Genomic DNA, 17,804 nt, shown 5'->3' with positions numbered 1-17,804 from the left:
ATCATAAGCAGGAAGCCTACCAAACAATCAGTAGTGTCACTGGATGATCAAGGTGCTAAAGGAACACTCTAGGAAGACAAGGCCATTACAGAGCAGCTAAATTAATTCTTTGCATGGGTCTTCACTGCAGAGGATGTGAGAGAGATTCTCACATGTGAGCCATTCTTTCTGGTGACACATCTGAGGAACTGTCCCAGATTGAGGTATCAATAGAGCAGATTTTGGAACAAATTGATAAACAGTAATAAGTCACCAGGACCAGATGGTATTCACCCAGAAGTTCTGAAGGAACTCAGATATGAAATTTCAGAACTAATAATTGTGGTATATAACTTCCTGCTTAAATCAGCCTCTGTATTAAATGAGGGCAGATAGCTAATGTAATTACGATTTTTTAAAAAGCCTCTAGAGGCGATTGTGGCAATTACAGGCCAGTAAGTCTAACTTCAGTACCAGGCAAATTGGTTGAAGCTATAGTAAAGATGAAAATTATCATACACATAAATGAACAAAATACTTTGGAACAGTCAACACAGTTTTTGTAAAGGGAAATCATGAGTCACCAATCTATTAGAATTCTTTTGTGGGGGACTAGAAAGATGTGGAGAAGGGTGATCCAGTGGACATAGTGTACCTGGACTTTCAGAAAGCCTTTGATAAGGTCCCTCATCAAAGGCTGTTAAGCAAAGTGGGCAGTCATGGATAAGAGGGAAGGTCCTTTCATAGATCAATAACTTGTTAAAAGACAGGAAACAAAGGGTAGGAATAAATGGTCAGTTTTCACAGTGGAGAGAGGTAAATAGCGGGGTCCCCCAAAGATCTGTGCGGACCAGGGTGGTTCAACATATTGAGAAATGATTTGGAAAATGGAGTAAACAGTGAGGTGGTGAAGTTTTCAGATGATACGAAACTACTCAAGGTAGTTAAGTCCAAAGCAGACTTCAAAGAGTTACAAAGGGATCTGACAAAAGTGGGTGACTGAGCAACAAAATGGTAAATTAAGTTCACTGTTGATAAATGCAAAGTAATGCACATTGGAAAACATAATCCCAACTATACATACAAAATGATGGGGTCTAAACTAGTTACCTCCACTCAAGAAAGCGATCTTTGCTTCATCTCTGAAAATATTTGCTCAATGTTCAGTGGCAGTCAAAAAAGTTAACAGAATGTTAGGAACCTTTAGGAAAGTGATAAATAATTAGACAGAAAATATATTGTCACTATATAAATCCATTGTATGCCCACACCTTGAATACTGCATGCCGTTCTGGTCGTCCCATCTTGAAAAAGTACTGCGAAGGGCAAAAGAAATGAGTTGGGGTATGGAATAGCTTTCATATGAAGAGAGATGAAGAAGACTGGGATTGTTCAACTTGGAAAGGAGGCGACTAAGGGGGAATATGATAAAGATCTACAAAATCATGAGTAGTGTGGAGAAAGTGAATAAGGAAGTGTTATTTACCCCTTCACATAACACAAGAACTAGGTGTCACTCAGTGAAATTAATAGTCAGTAGGTTTGAAGCAAACCAAATGAAGTCACCCTGTGGAACTCATTGCCAGGGGAAGTTGTGAAGGCCAAAAGTATAACTGGGTTCAAAAAATAATTAGATATGTTTATGGGGGATAGATCCATTAATGGTTATTAGACAAGATGCTCAGGGATGGAGCCCCTTGCTTTGGGTATCGCTAAACTTCTGTCTGCCAGAAGCTGGGACTGGACAACAGGAGATGGATCACTTGATCATTGCCCTGTACTGTTCATTCCCTCTGAAGCATCTAGCACAGTCCACTGTTAGAAGACCAGATACTGGGCTTGATGGACCATTACTCTGACCCAGTCTGGACATTCTTATGTAATGTCAGTACTGAGAGTGGTCCATTGAAGTAAATGGAAATGGTAGTAAAATTAAGCATGTGGATAAGTGTTTGCATGAGTGTAGCCGCAATATAAAGTTAACTTTTGATCAGTGTACATTAAAAATATTTACTTTCATCTTGAAACGGTTAATGACTGAGCAAACATCCTCTAAATGAAAGATCACCTTGATCAGAAAGAAAGTGAAAGTATTATCATTTGAGATACTTGGCTTGATTTCCTTTTAAAAAGTTCTGCTAGGTTAGTATTACAAATGTAGCTTTTACAACCTAAATATAATTTTAAGACCTTGATCCTGCAAACACTGAGGCATGTGAATAATCCCAGTGAGTTTAACAGGACTACTCTCATGTGTCAGTGTTTGTCGGATAGGAGGCATAAATTGTTTCTGCTGTATATATCAGAAATGTTAGATGACTATTTTTACCTTTTCCTCCCCACCATCAGAAGAGCTCTTTCCACAGCAGTTGCTGGGGAAGCAAGAGACCAGGAATCTCTTCTTCCTCTCTCTAATCGATCCATCAGCATGTCCTTTGGAGAATACTCTTCATCCCCCCCATACAACCTTGTGAGGGTTCTGCAGGGCTTTGTCCTTGATCCCTTTTTCTTTCTCTTCTTCCTTTACATTTTACCTCTGGGTAATCTTATCCACAAAAACAAATTCAACTACTATCTCTATGCTGACAACTCTCAGATCTACCCCTCTACTCCAGACTTGTCATCTTCTGTCCAAACTAAAATCTCAGCCTGTTTCTCTAACATCTCCTTGTGGATGTCTTGCTGTCAGCTCAAATTCAACATGCATAAAACAGAGCTCATAATCTCCGTCCTCCTCCAGTCCCTACTTTTGTTCAATTTAGGCATACAATTTATGACCTCTTCAAGCCACCTCACTGAATTTAAATACGTAATGTAAATATTTGAATAGATTTGTGAGTCTTATTGGATGTTATAAATTAAAAGGGTTGGAGAGAAACAAAATTAATGTAAACTCACCCATATTATGGTACAAGCTCACAGAGGATGTTGACAACTTTAAATTTCACTTATTTGTGCCTCAAGCTAACCAATAAGCAAATAAAAAGATGCCCATTTAAAGTTTATCAACAAAAAAGACATGTATGTTTGCAAACAATTTAGTGTATTTTCTTCAGCTGTGGTGGCTGTAATTTAAATTCCCTTAAGTTCAGGGCAAACTAAAATCTATTTGATAAGATTTTCCAAGTTCCTTTTGACTTTTGAAGTTTCTAAGTTGTATTGTCGTGTTTTGGACTCCTTATCCTTTGAGAAAAATCCTTAGGAAAGATCTTTTATTTAAGCCTAGTCTGGCTCTTAACACCATGTGATTTTGGGACTTTGATTGTTTAAACTGTTTGTTAGAGATCATTGTAACTGTATAAAAAATATCCTGGAACTTAGTCTATCAAATTTAAATATTCCCCTGTGTTAATATGTCCCTGGTGTTTTGGTTTGTTGCTTAATTAATGGAGAAGACTTGAATTTCCCACCAGTTACTTGAGTTTCTGGCAAAAGGAAAAACATTCATCCACTTGCAAACAGGAACTTTACCTTTTGACTCATTCCAACAGGATATAACAAAATAATTCAGAGAGAATTCAGGAAGAAAGCAGTTACTATCAAATCTAATAATGGCTCTTTTTTTGTGTAATTTTGACAAAATGATACAAGATGAATGTCATACCTGTGGTTTGTAAACTGTTCACAAATACAGTGAAGCAGTTCTTAAATGCTTTTTCTTTGTTTCATGGTGCCCACTAAAGTGAGTAATAACTTTAACAGACAAAAGAAATAGAGCATGGTGATGGTAACAACTCTGTCTTGCTGAGTTTCCTTCCTGTACTACATTTATACTTTTTTCTTTTTTTTTAATCATTTTACATCTGTAACTTCATAATACTGGAAGCAGATGTACTTCTTGAAATGCTTGGAAAACTGAAGATAGAGAATCTGATGATTGTTGAAGTGTTCCATATTTTAAGGGATAGAGAAGAACCAAGTGTACTGGGTCTAACTCATCAGAACAGAGATAAGACGCCATTATCTAAAAGCGATCTCTGTTTGGTAAAGGAATTAATGTACATTCACAGTGTGCAATTTTAGTACTGATTTTATCCAGTTTCATCAAAGAATAACATAGTAACAGTCTGGCAGTTGTGAGCATGCATAGCCCTGGAACTGTGCTACTGAGCTGATAAGGAAAATCTCTCTATAATGCTTCAGAAATACAGCACTTGCTCGTGCTGACCCTGAACCTCTAGTTTTGGAGTTCCGAAGGTGCACGTTTGTTTTGTCGAACTGTACTTGTGCATATGACTATCCAACTAAAATCTTAGCAGTAATTTCATATCGTGCCAATTAAAATCTGTAATAAATTATAACTTTAATGTGTTTCTTTTTTAAACTTGCCAAAATGATGGCTCCTTACTGAAGATTAGCCATAGTTCATATTTAAAGGTCAGCCTTTTTTTGAGTACTATTTATTTAGGAAGTATTGAGAGGTTTACAATTCTTTGCCATGTAAAAAGATGGCAAAATAATAATCATTACAACAGTGAGCTCTTTTTTAATGATACATTATACAGGAGTATAGTAAGCAGATTTCTCCGATTAACAAAGTGTTACCATCTTACAGAGTGAGCATCATTACAACACCAAAGGCATGTTGGGTCTAATGATTTCATTAAATTAAATGAAATCTCTTATTACACATATTTAACAGACCAGGCATGTCTATTAAATGGTAATATTAAAAATATTGGGCAGGTGTGCTAGTTTTATTTTATTTTTATTTTTGCAAGTGAATGTACTTTAAGTCTTGAATGTAAAAGGGAACTAAACATCTAAGTATCTATTTGTCTTCATAACTGGTGTGTGAATTTTTCTGTACCCACAGCCTCTCATATTTTTTGAACCATTTTTCCACAGTAAATTCAACCATTTTGTAAGGGATTATTTTGGGAAAAAAATTGGAACAGCTTTTCCAAGTTAAAAGGGGTATATTTCTTCCACATCTCACTGGCCTAACTCAGAGCTGAATGAATTCTTCTGAAATGTTCCAAAAAATTCACCTATTGGTCTGAGTTTAAGTATTTGTTGTTTTGGTTCAAATAAGTGAAAAGGGAGATTTAGAATGCAAGTGGCTTTGCAGCCGCTGTATAATGCTTGCTGCTGCAGACTCTGTATGGCATTCATAACTGACTTTTTTATGTATATTTAATACTCTTCAATTACCAAACATAGTCCAGTTGGTTAAGAAAGTGGCAGGTGACTAAACAACTCTATGAAGCTCTGAGGTGGCCTATGCTGCGAGGAGCACTCACTTTTTCATGGTTCACTGAAGTACAAAAAACATACATGTCAGGAAGAACGTTCCTCACTGAGTCTTTGTGATAGGAGCTGCTTAGTCCCTATGGCCACTCCAGAATCCATAGTAGTGCTTATGTGGATCTTTAAAGGGGCTGCTAGGACTGCCATGCAAAAAATTGAGAGTTGTGTCCAGACCTGATGTGACACTCATGCATTTTTCATGTGTGTTATGCATTCCTGGTGAGGCGTCATAAATTTGTGTGTGAGTACGAGAAACTACGATTTTTGGATTTAAAAATAATGAGCTTCTACCACTTGAGCTAAAACACCATGCACATTAGCAGGGAGGCAGCCGAAGACTTATAAACCTTTATATGTGGTCTAGACTAGAGAGGGACAAAGACCCACCATGTTAGCATGGATTAAATAGCACATAATTTGGACCCTTCCCTCCAAAAGGTAGCATGGCAAAATGGATGAAACTGGGTTTCTCATATTAAAGAATTGGATTTTATTTCCAGTTCTGCTTGCAGTGGCCTTGTCCAATCTCTGTTATCTTACCTGTAAAATGGGTGAATAATAGCGGACTCCCTAAAGTAAGTGACTGAGGCCTTGGTTAATAAGGGCTATGAAGTGCATACAAATATTGAGAACAGTCCATAGAAGAGCTGGAATTAGAACCGATGGACTCTAGGCTTGTAGTCAATGCACCTTCCCTTATGCTATGGGGCAGTGTATGAGGGAAGGACACTCACAGCAGCTACTAGTCCAGAAATTGTTTCCCGCAGATCCTTGTCAAGATGCAGAAATGAGGTTTCAATGGAAACTGTTCTTAGTCACCTAATAGGACCTGCCCCCATGTTCCTCTTCCATGCTGATGGAACGATGAGAAGAACATACAAAGCTGAATTAGGGCATCAGCTGGAAGCTCAAGCTGAAAGAATCCATGAGCTAAGAGCATGCAACAAAGAAACCATGGCATACGTCAGAGATACCATGGCTGTCATAAAATAACAGCTGGCAACAAATTCCACACTTTTAGAGAATTGGCTGCGGAGTACCTGAGGCAGGTCCTAAAAGGATTTGACAAAGTTAATTCTATAAACCAAGTCTTTGACGCAGATGTGATGAGAGTAACTCTGTGAAAACTGTAGAAAGATAGCATGGGACAGGATCTAAGGTCGGATGCAAGAAACACCAGGTGATTGGTGGATGCCCTGTGCCTCCATGGAAAAAGTTTCTAAATGTAGCGTCTAACCAATAGTCACTTGTAAAATTCCTCTGTGAATATATGGTTAAAAATGAACCTGAGAGTGTATTAGCACACCCAACACAAACACTTCTCCTTACTGGATGCTTTTCCAAAGGTGAAGTAGCAAAGTCCATCACCAGTAGAGGAGTTGAAGAAGCCCAAGACTGGTACAATATTCAAGAGGAAACGGACACAACGATGCTTCTGCATGCTGCATGTGCCAACACGGCTTTTGGGTGTCTTGGTGTTGAAGGGACCACAGTCATTAGGTCACCTGCGACAGATGTTTTGGTCCTTGCTGTTCACCACTTTCCAAAAATTGACCACACAGATAAAGTGGATTGAAGCAGGCACCACTACCAGCACAATTGACAAGCATCTCTTCATACCTGTGCCTGCAATTTGTGACACGTTTGCTCCTGACTTCTGTAACGTCCTTCCTGCTGTACACGCATTAACTACTCCTGGGGGAATTCTGCACCAAAAATATCAAAATTCTGCAAAATTCTGCATATTTTGTCAAAATAACACAATATAATCACACCAGTTTCAATTATTTTGGTAATTTATTTCAAAATACCTGTCAACAAGTTTGTAACAATACAGACAACAAAAAAGATTCAGGAAATGTTTTTTAACAAATAGATTCCTTACTAGGCATATTAATACAGAACTTGAGTAATAATTCATTTAAACTGCAATACAGAAACTTATTTCCCGCACTCCTCAGAAGCAATGCAAAGGCTTGGAGGAGTCAGGGGTAACAAGGAGCTGAGGGAGAGGGAAGTAATTGCTGGGAGGGAGCTGGGAGGTTGTTAGATGTGGGTGGGAGTAGTATGGAACAGGGTTTTTTTTGCGGGGGCGAGGGGATTTTTAGCCAGTTGGAGAGTCTCCCCCATGCAGACCCTGGCTGACCTCTAGCCTCTCCCAATCAGTCAGGCACATCTGCTCTGCCTAGTGTGTCCCTGCACCCCCACTCCCATTCAACCCCTGCTCCAGTCTGTCCCCGCCCACACTAGCCCATCTGAGCCCCCGTCTATATGACTCCCCAGCAGCCCTGTGTGCCCTGTTCTGTCTGCCCCTCTCCCCATATCCCATGCTTCCTCACCTAGCCCCGCAGGCAGGGTGCTGTGAAGAACGCAGCCTCAGCTCTCCCCCTTTTGGCTGCTGACCACTATGTCCAGTGAGCGGTGAGCTGGTTGCTTCTGTTCTGGTGCAACAGCAGTGGTTGGTGGTGGTGTCTGCTTCTTGCCTATCTGCCTGTGTAAATTCCAAAAACACTAGAACTTGATCAAATAAACTCATCTTTCCATAAATCAAACCTGACTTTGGAAAGTGTGTTAGCACTTATTCGGAGGCTGGATGCCTCTAAACCTTGCTAATGAGCTTCACAGCCTTTTGCCTGTAGGTAACCAATCTGAAGCCAGCTAACTCGGGAACAACTTTTAATTTGTACTAACTAATGGATGTTTGGTTCCTGTATGAGATTCATGGGTCTCCATTCCATTTCCCACATCACAAACTCGTTGTCGTGCTTTGTAGTAACTGGCAGACTCAGCAGAGAAGCCAACAGTAAATGGGCTGTGGAGACTGAACTACTCCTATTGGTCACTGAGGAAGTTCTCCTCCAAACCAGAGATGAGCCTGCTGTTACTTTGTAGATAAACTGATGACTTCATACACCATTGCTGATTTTCACCAGAAAGAAATTCACACCATTTTTAAGTTTAGATATATGCAGATAGCTCATTAAATAATTTGCATAAACATCACACATGAAGCTGCGTGGAACTTGGCAGCAAAACTGTACCTGAACACACAAACTGGCTGCTATTGCTTAAGAAACCCTGCTTCTAAGGATAAAGCAGAAATTGGCAACATTAAGATAGCTTAAGTAGCAGCAAAGGGGACAGGGGAAGGAAAAGGAGAGAATTGTATCCTGTTTCCTCCATTTTTAAAAAGTGCTTAGTTCAAACTATTGTCCTTTGTGTTTGAAAAAATTACCTTTCACGGGCAATAGTGTCCCCAGGCTGCAGCTTGACTTTGTATCCCACAACTGGTCACTCTGCAGGTTGATAGTTTTTCATGATAAACCATTTCTCTGCTCATGCATACTCTCACATATATACTCCTCAGGAGAAACACATTTTATCTGGTAATTTTATGTAGCACAATATAAAATATATTGATGCCAGTAATTTCAGCAAAGGAAGAGGTATAACAGCTTATTTCACAATTGTAGATATTATAATTATGCACCAGAATGCCTAACATATTCATTTTATCTAAACGAGGAGGCAACACAACTGCCAATCAAAAAAACTTTTCAATGTCTGCTTTGACTGTAACTCTAATTTTCTTATCATGTGTCCATCCTTTGTTTGGGGGCGTGTTGGGGGCAGGGGATGGAGGTTTGAGAGGCAAGCGAAGTGTTGCTGACAATTCGTTTAATAGAATAGGAACTTGTAAACCTGAGAGAGTTGCATCAATTTAGCTTAATCAGTTTTTAAACTTGGTTAGTTAAACGGGTACAAACCCCTTTAACTGAAATAAGCATTCAGTGGTTTGCACCCGTTTAACTAACACCTTAAGTTAAACCTTTGCAACTTTCTCATGTGGTCACGGTCTAAATAGTTTAGTCTCCTAGTTCTCTAATCTTAGAGCCTTGAAGATCCGTTTTTTGTTTAATTTTTTTACAGACGTTTGTTTGCTGCCTTTGCTTCCCAGAATATATGGGTTATCTCTGAAACTTATGTGAAGTTTGGCAGAGTAAAGGACAGATGCAGCACGCCCCTCTGAAGAAGAGCCACAGTTTTTAAAGTACAGCTCATGTGTTTTATGGGACTTGGATCTGGAAAGAATGCAAGTTGGGTGCCATCCTACTGTACTTCAGCTTCGCTGCCTGTAGGATGTTACTGGGATCATGTCAGCATTTCAATAAGAATAAAATAAATAATTTAAAAAAATTACCCTGAAACAAATCATCATAAACAAACACAAATAAACAGCCCTACCCCAAGCAACGTGTTTACCCCAACAACAGAAATATCAGAAACTTCACAAAACCCACTGTGGGCTCTGCTGTTGCTGTCATTTTTATGTGAAAGGCACTCAAATACTATGGTGTCGGGTAATAACTCAAATACCTTAGACAGATAAGTCAAGTCCCTCTAGTTTTCCGTTTTGTGTTTTTACATATCATGAAGATACAGTATAACCATTTCACCAATATGGGAAACTGCTCAGATGTCCAAATCTAATACTCTTGGTTAGCGTTTACAGAGTGGTTATGACATAATTGCCCTCCTTTCCACTGGGATGCTGATGATTTTGACATGTGGCAACATTTTTAGTTTTTAAAAAAGTTCAGACATCTTTCAGTTGCTGTATGAAGTTTTGTTTGACTATATAAATCCTTTGTTACTCTTGTTTGTTTTTGTTGAATTTTGCTGCTTGAATTTCCACTTCCTATTCAGCTTCCTCCAGCTAATCCTTGTTGGTTTCATTGGCCTCATGGGAGGCTGCAAGTTAAAAAACGTTCTCTGCAAAGGTGATTAGAACTGTTTGATAGTATGGTGGAGGAGGGTGGTTTAGTGCTTACAGCAGGGATGCAGGCAGAGCAGTGCCGACTGGGAGCTGTTGGTTTCCCAAATTCTGTTTCCAGCTCTGCCAGTGATTTGGGCAACCTTGGGAGAGGATACAAAAACTAGGATTATTGTCTTTGAAAGTAGATGTGTTAGGGTACCTTAACTGAAGTATTTAAGATTGAATTGGTTAGTTCCTAATCTTCTGTATCCTAATGGTGTGCTTTGTTATTGTGGTGATAGAAGCCATATAAATAACTTGATAAGCCTCTGGGTGTTACAGGATTGTATATATTTAAAGCAGGATTTAAATTGAACTAAGTCATATGAACAATAATATTTGTTGTTAAACAAGCTGAAATAGGGGGAAATCAAATCTCTTGCTTCAGGTCATCAGTTTGATAGGAGTCAGAAAGAAGTTATTTCCCAAGCTTTACGTAAGTGGCCAGGTGCATTGTGAAGGAGGTTATCTTCCTTTGAAGCATTATGCTACTGCGGAGGCAGGATATGATATGTTCTGGCATGAGAAATCCTATATTCCTATGAGGTTTTTAATCTGGGTAAGCTGTAGTTTGTTATGATTTGGATGTTTTATACTTTCTAGTCATCTGTATTTGTTATATGCTGATTAGAACTTTTAGAAGAAGAAAATTGCTACTTGACTAAACAGAACATTTGAGATTTAATTGGCAGTACTGTATTCTCAGGAACATGGGTCCATCTCAGTGTGTGTGTTTTTCTTTCTCTGTGTCCAGGAAAGCCAATATTTTCAGTTGATATTCACCCAGATGGGACCAAGTTTGCAACTGGAGGACAAGGTATGTTTGCACACTAATGGACGAAGGAGTTCTGGGCCATAATAATCTCATGCCCTCACCACATTTTTCTCATTTTATCCATTTCTTTTAAGCTCATCATTTAGGAAAATTATCTATTCCCTGGAGATATAAGACCCTGAACATGCATATGTAAAAATGCTGCAGTGGATAAACTAGACTTTTACGCTTACGGTGGCAAGTTCATGCTTACTGACGTGGCCATATGCTTGTTCTCTTGGACATCAGTGGAGAATAGCAGTTGTAGTAATTGTATTGTGTCCATTGTTCCCTCTAAGCTGTGCGCGCGCGCACACGGATCCAAAACCCCGCACACACGGCGAAACACCGTGCACACAAAAATTTGCACAGAAGCACAACAGTTTGCACAGAAGAAATTTTTGTTTTTGTACACATGGCCTGTCAAAAATTAGAGGGAACATTGATTGTGTCTGCTGCTACTAATATTGGTATTTAATTTCCCAAAATTACTTGCCAGAAATCTTGTTTAGACAGAGGTAAAACATGCAGTTTGGCCTTTTATATTGATAGCTGGTGGAAATTGGGATTAAACGTTTTAATAAAATTATATATATATTTGTACACAACATAAATATTTTGTATATTAATATACACAAATATAATTTAGTAGTGTTAGGGTTCAGTTTCAATTATTGAGTAATAAAACCTCAGGTAACTTGGCTCAATTAGAGTTTATTAATCAAAGATAGATCAGCACAATACACAAAGGCAAGGGTTAATATCTCATAAGTCTGGATAGAAGCTCCACAGAGTCTTCAAACCTGCTCTGAAATCATGGGCTGACTTCTGCTTTATTTATATCCCAGAGGGTTATGACTTTCACAATGTTACCTAAGACTTACTCACCAGTTCTTGTCAGTTTTGAACACAGTTTTCCAGAAGTCACCAAAACTTATAGCATCTTATACTAGCTATACCTGGGTACAGGATGCATGCTGGGTAGGTATCAACAAGAGTTGATTTGTAATTTTTAATCAACAAGAGTTCATTTTAATCACTCTGATATATTTCCATACTACCTATCCTTAGCATTCTGTACCTTAGCACATTTTGTCCCTACAGTACCAAGAAGAGGCTTGGCTTAAGTACAAAGGATGCTGGAAGTATGGATCGTACATTTTGTCTTAGCATAATTATACAGGCTTTTGAGAAAAGCTTAACATTAATACCCTTCATAGTTATGCAAAACATTAATACAATATATGATATTAAGTATACTTTTGGTGTTCTGTATAAAACTGATATTGTATATAATACTGGCTAACAATAGTTTAAATGCCCCCTTTCCTTGAACTTAAATTTAATTTTTGTGTACATGACAAATCACAGTCAAAATATTACTTTTATATACAGTATGACTTTTACTATTTCTGAAAAATTACATGTGATCATCTTAATAGCTTTGTGGTAAATGAAAGAAAAGCACAGTTTGAATACCAGCAAATGAATATGAACTCTAAAAGTATATCTTTGTGTTAAAGATTTTTAGGGCACCTATTGCTGCAGTATCAGAGAGCCAGTATTTTCTATGAAATTGAAAACAAGTTCAGACAAATTTTTGTTCTCTATAAAATATTGATTTCTTCTTTGTCTTCAGGACAGGATTCTGGGAAGGTGGTGATCTGGAGTATGGCTCCCGTCCTCAAAGAGGAAGATGAAAAGAATGAAAATATTCCCAAGATGCTTTGTCAGATGGACAATCACTTAGGTAACATAGAAGCATTCTCTGTAGACTTTGAGCCTTGGCAAATTACCTGTTAGTACGTCTGTCTTTAATGAAAAAATATAAGTCTCTGTTCAGCAGTAAAGAATATGTGATGTTCTGCAGAGGGTCTCAGACCTCAGCTACATACCTTTTTTAGATGTTCAGCAGAAAACCTTGTCAAGCTATAGAATATGTTTTGGACAGTTCTTCAGATACATCTGGAGATCCCTTGCATATAAGTCTCTTCCATCTAATTTGGTGGGGCCAAAAAATAACTTGTAGATCATTTTTGAAAACCAGTTGGATTATAGAGAAGGGCAGGAGAAGGAATTAAGATAGAAGAGATGCCAAATAAAATATATTGATTATAGTCTTAAAATATATTGTACCATGCATGCAAAATGTTTGAAATGAGCTCATCTGAATAATATGCTCCTTGATTTTCTTGAAAATATAGTGTTTCCAGGTTGCATGTGTAATTTAATCCAATTTCATTTATCACAAACAATTTCCTTAGTCAGACAACTGCTACTTTTTCCCCTTTAAACCATATTTTTGTTAAATGTTTTTTAGACAGAATAGGTTGTTGTTGAAACTTAGATAAGTTATTCATCTGGTATTGAAAGATAAGTGCCGATCCATTTATCTGAAGCAGATAAAGTAACTGCTTTGAGTGGAGTGAGCATATTTAGCAAATTCCAAGCATCTACTGCCAAACTCTGCTTAAAATGAAATCTGCTCTCATTATGGAACCATGGGGGTTTTTTTGGCTTTTCATCTTATAAACTTTTTTTTTTTTTTTTTCATTTTCCAGCCTGTGTGAACTGTGTGCGGTGGTCAAACAATGGGGTTTATTTGGCTTCAGGGGGCGATGACAAACTGATCATGGTGTGGAAACGAGCTGCGTAAGCATGTTTTTCCTTTTCAACTTGTATTTTAATTTTAACAGTTATCTCTGTCTATTTTCACAAAATTTCCCCCAGTGCTAGCTCCTTGCCTTAAGAGCATGCAGGGAGGAAGTCACAGTTGCAGATCAGTAACATTGGAAGTTTGTTCTGATAACCTGTGTCTTGAACAGTAGTCTGTTTCCATTAGTGTGTTCTCTTTTCTGGGTAGGAGGTGAGCCATTTTCTCCCTGGGTTTGGAGACAGCTTCACTATTATACTCTTCAAAGAGATATTTTACGTTTTAGCATTATCAACTTGCTTTAGGAAGCATAGTAGTATAGAGTATATTTATGTAGCTTTTAAAGGTATTATCAGTTTCACTTTCATATAAAACAATATTGCTATTTTCGTGTCATTCTCCATTGTGATAATATCTGAGCAGAAAGTAGACTTGTACAGCTATACTATATTCTAAAACAAACAGTTAATGAGTAACTTGTTGAGGTGGTTTCTGTGAATAACTCTTCTGGTCCTTTTTTAACTAGGTACATTGGACCTAGCACTGTGTTTGGTTCCAGTAGTAAACTTGCTAATGTAGAACAGTGGAGATGTGTTTCAATTCTCAGAAGCCATTCAGGGGGTAAGTGAAAAGGTGTAGAATAAATCTGAATAGAGTATATTGAAAAATATTTTGTATACATTAACATGATATTTTTCTTTTTCACAATATAATCAGTTGGTCATAGAACTCCTCACTACACAGCAGATCACTAACTATTAAAACTGGTTATGAGGAAATAGCATCATGTGTCAGGAGCCTTAAAAGGGGGGAGAAGAAGATGGCTTTTATTTAAGGGAGGCAATGTGTCTAATGGCTAGAACAGGGGACTGGGTGTCAGGATTCCTGGATGCTGTTCCTGACTTTACCATTGTGCTCTGTGATGATGAGCACATAACTTAACTTCTGCAAGGCTGTGTGCTCAACTGTAAAATGTGGATAATACTTTTTTATTGTTAGTATTATCTTAAACAGTGTCTTCTGTTTACTATCTTATTATAGTGGAATGATGTTATTTTGACATGAATTATAAAAAGTTGGTTATAAAAAATGACAAGCATGTGTTAATTTTGTAGTTGTCCGAAGGGGCTGTGTGGTTTCCATCAGTGTTTCACAGTGGACTGTGGTAGTGAGATATTTTTTTCCATCTGGGTTGGAATAATATTGTGTTGTGGTATCTCCTGCTGCTGCTTCACTAAGTGCAAATCAAGTCTTTTGGACAGAGGAGATTCTGGTTCCTGTAAACACCTTGGCCATCATGTTTCTACAGCTCTCTATCTTAGGTACTTATACAGCCCCCCATTAAGCCATACAACTGCAAGTGCCTCCCAATCTTTAATGTACTGATCCTCACAACACCCTTGTGAGGTAGGGACGTGCTATAATTTCAATTTTTAATAGATGGGGAACTGAGGCAGAGAGGATGTGACTTGCCCAGGGTCACACAGGAAGTCTGGTGGAGTAGGGACTGGAACCCAGATCTTCCAAATCCTGGGCTAATGCCCTAACCACTGGACTATTCTTCCTGTCTGCATAAAAGCTTTGGAGTAGAAGCAGAAAAACTTGCAAGTAATGAATGTCTGTAATTAGTTTCCCTAAGATTTTAGAGCAGGGTGCACAAGCTATCAAATAGAGGTCTTGATAACTAGTCCTGTGCCTTAACCACAAGACCACCTTTCCTCCCCTTCAGTATGTTGTGACCAATTTTGAAATAATAAAAAATACAACTTTGTCTTTAAAGGATTTGGAGGCTTTTAGTGAAATATGGGGGAAAGGAGATATAACTGTTCTAGGGCTACCAGCCTTTAGTGTTCTTGTGGATATGCTAGCAGCCCAGCTGGGACACACTAACAGTATGTAGAAGGATCTCAGCATCCATGGCACACCGCATGGGTTGCAACCTGGCACATTTTCTTAGATGGCAGTAAAGCTGCTTCTAAGTCTCTATTTTCCTTTTGGGTCCCATATTAAAGATGACACAAACTGGAAAAACCGAATTTCAATAAAGGAAAATCACCAGAATGGGAAATCTTATTATGGCTGAATTTATAATCTGATTCTGTATTTATTGCTTTTTGTCAAAAGCAAAATAAAAAGGTATTTATCAACTGCCAGATGGTAACAGAGCTACATATAATATAACTTGATTGTGCTTATTTAAATGATCTGTCCTAAAGTTAAAAAATAAGCCTTGACTAAAGAATACCTTGAGGGGAATGGAACAATAAAAAATGGTTCTGCAGGTGAAATAGCTTATGGTTTTTATTAACCATCTTGTAATCGGATATTAAATATGGAAATAATATAAATAGTTTGTTGTGATATAAGGGAATATTAGTTTGTGACTTAGCACAGCTCCTTCTGCGTGTGGCTCAGTCAAAGGAAGGCTTCCTTTTCACTCCCTTGGTTCATTTGCTTTATATGGACCATAGTGGTGGTAGTTTTACTTTTGAGTCTCAAATTAGATAGTGTTCATGTAACATGCATAGCAAGTACATCTCTGAAACGGGCTGCACTAATTGGTGAAATCAGTTAAATCTATTTGGCCATCAATTTGCAGCTCCAGTGCAATTTTTCATATAGATAGAGGACTTTTTTTTTAATAGATGTCATGGATGTGGCATGGTCTCCTCATGATGCCTGGCTGGCCTCCTGCAGTGTGGATAACACCGTTGTCATCTGGAATGCTGTCAAATTCCCAGGTGGGAACTTTTTTAATTCAGATATGTATATACAAATATAATTATCAGTGACAAAAACTAACTGCTTTTTGTGTCAGTGTCTTTCATTGACTATGAACAGATAGGGTGTATTTTAGAGCAGGCATCCTGCCCTTACTATAGTGACTAATACCTTGGAATCTGCTCAGCTGTTGAAAATCAGAAGTGGATCACACCACCACTATAAAGAGCAGTTATGTTCAGATTGTGCTGTTGATTTTACATAAACATCACCGTTACTAGTATTTTCCCTTTTGGCTTGTTTTTAAAACATATATATATATCTTTCAAATCCTGAAGATGTTCTAAGAATTCCTTCTTTTCCTATTTTCTGCTTTTGTGCCTGTTCCACATAGCAGCTACCATCTTTGGAAGCCCATCAAAGCCTCACTTTTAAATGGCTAGAAGAGTTGACCTGAGGTGATACCCTCCCAAGCTAAAAATGCTGTTATACAGTGCTCCCAGCCTCCCCTTAAACAATCTGAGAGGCAAGAGATCAGGAGTGGCAGTTGAACACTGTCCAACAGGGTGGTATAGATATCATTGTCCCTAGGTTAGTGGGCCTGTCAGGCTTAAACAGTATTTAATATGTAACCTGGACATAGATCATGTACACAAATGCACCACGTTGAAGCTGTTGTGATGGTTAGTGAGAACAGAGGGAGGAATAAGTGCATATTTTAACTAGGTTCCAATTAAACTGCTGTTTACTTTCCAGTGCTTGACAAAAGTTTCATAATAAACTGGTCTTTGCTGGTCTGGATCTCTTGCACAATGACTTGCATTCATTATGCTGTCAGAATACCCTTTTTGTTTCTTGCTTCATTTGTACAAGAAGCTTAATTTGAACATAGGTTGAGCTTGATTGGTACATTGGTGTTTGACCATCCAACAAAAATGTCAGGCTGCATTTAATATGGTGCTTCAGAAGGACCCTAGAAATCTCCACTAGACTTTTTGTCTATAATTAAATAACCTTTTTAAGGGAATGGTAGCATCCAAGTGTTATCTCTTAACTTTTTGCTGTACGCAGAAATTCTTGCCACTCTGAAGGGACACTCTGGCTTGGTGAAGGGATTGACCTGGGATCCTGTTGGGAAATATATAGCCTCTCAGGCTGATGATCGAAGCTTGAAGGTGTGGCGGACCATGGACTGGCAGTTAGAAACCAGCATCACAAAACCATTTGATGAGGTATCTGTCGTGTGTTAAGGAGCACGTAGTGAACAAATTAAAAAACAGTTATAATACTTCTGCTCTTCAAAGCCCTGTACAAATATTAGCTAATGAAACAGGACTGAAATGCTTACAGTGTGGTTTGTGCCTACTCTTATCCCACCTGGAGTTCCCAACTGTACAAGCAGAGCTGGCACTAGGCCTAAGAAGACTAAGCAATTGCTTAGGACCCTGAGCAGCTCAAGGGGCCCCCCTATTTGTTTTTTATTTTGTGGTGTGTATATGCGTGTGTGTGCGTGCATGCAAAAATATTCCTGCATATGGCCCCCAATGGGCTAGAACCACCTATGTGTACAA

General features: G+C 38.3%; 1 protein-coding gene across 2 annotated transcripts in view; it reads left to right on the top strand.

The window, feature by feature from the left end:
• The window catches only part of HIRA (histone cell cycle regulator), a 66,464-nt gene that overhangs the window by 10,768 nt on the left and 37,892 nt on the right, over window positions 1-17,804 (top strand). For both annotated transcript variants that reach the window (XM_084649454.1, XM_084649455.1), the window contains exons 2-7: window positions 10,800-10,862; window positions 12,499-12,609; window positions 13,421-13,511; window positions 14,039-14,133; window positions 16,158-16,253; window positions 17,305-17,465. In XM_084649454.1, coding sequence (XP_084505580.1) covers window positions 10,800-10,862; window positions 12,499-12,609; window positions 13,421-13,511; window positions 14,039-14,133; window positions 16,158-16,253; window positions 17,305-17,465 — 617 coding nt within the window. The remainder of the gene's footprint in view (window positions 1-10,799; window positions 10,863-12,498; window positions 12,610-13,420; window positions 13,512-14,038; window positions 14,134-16,157; window positions 16,254-17,304; window positions 17,466-17,804) is intronic.

Source organism: Lepidochelys olivacea (genome assembly GCF_965140295.1).
Source record: "Lepidochelys olivacea isolate rLepOli2 genome assembly, chromosome: 15".
NCBI lineage: Eukaryota > Metazoa > Chordata > Testudines > Cheloniidae > Lepidochelys > Lepidochelys olivacea.
This window is presented reverse-complemented; position numbering and strand designations above follow the sequence as displayed.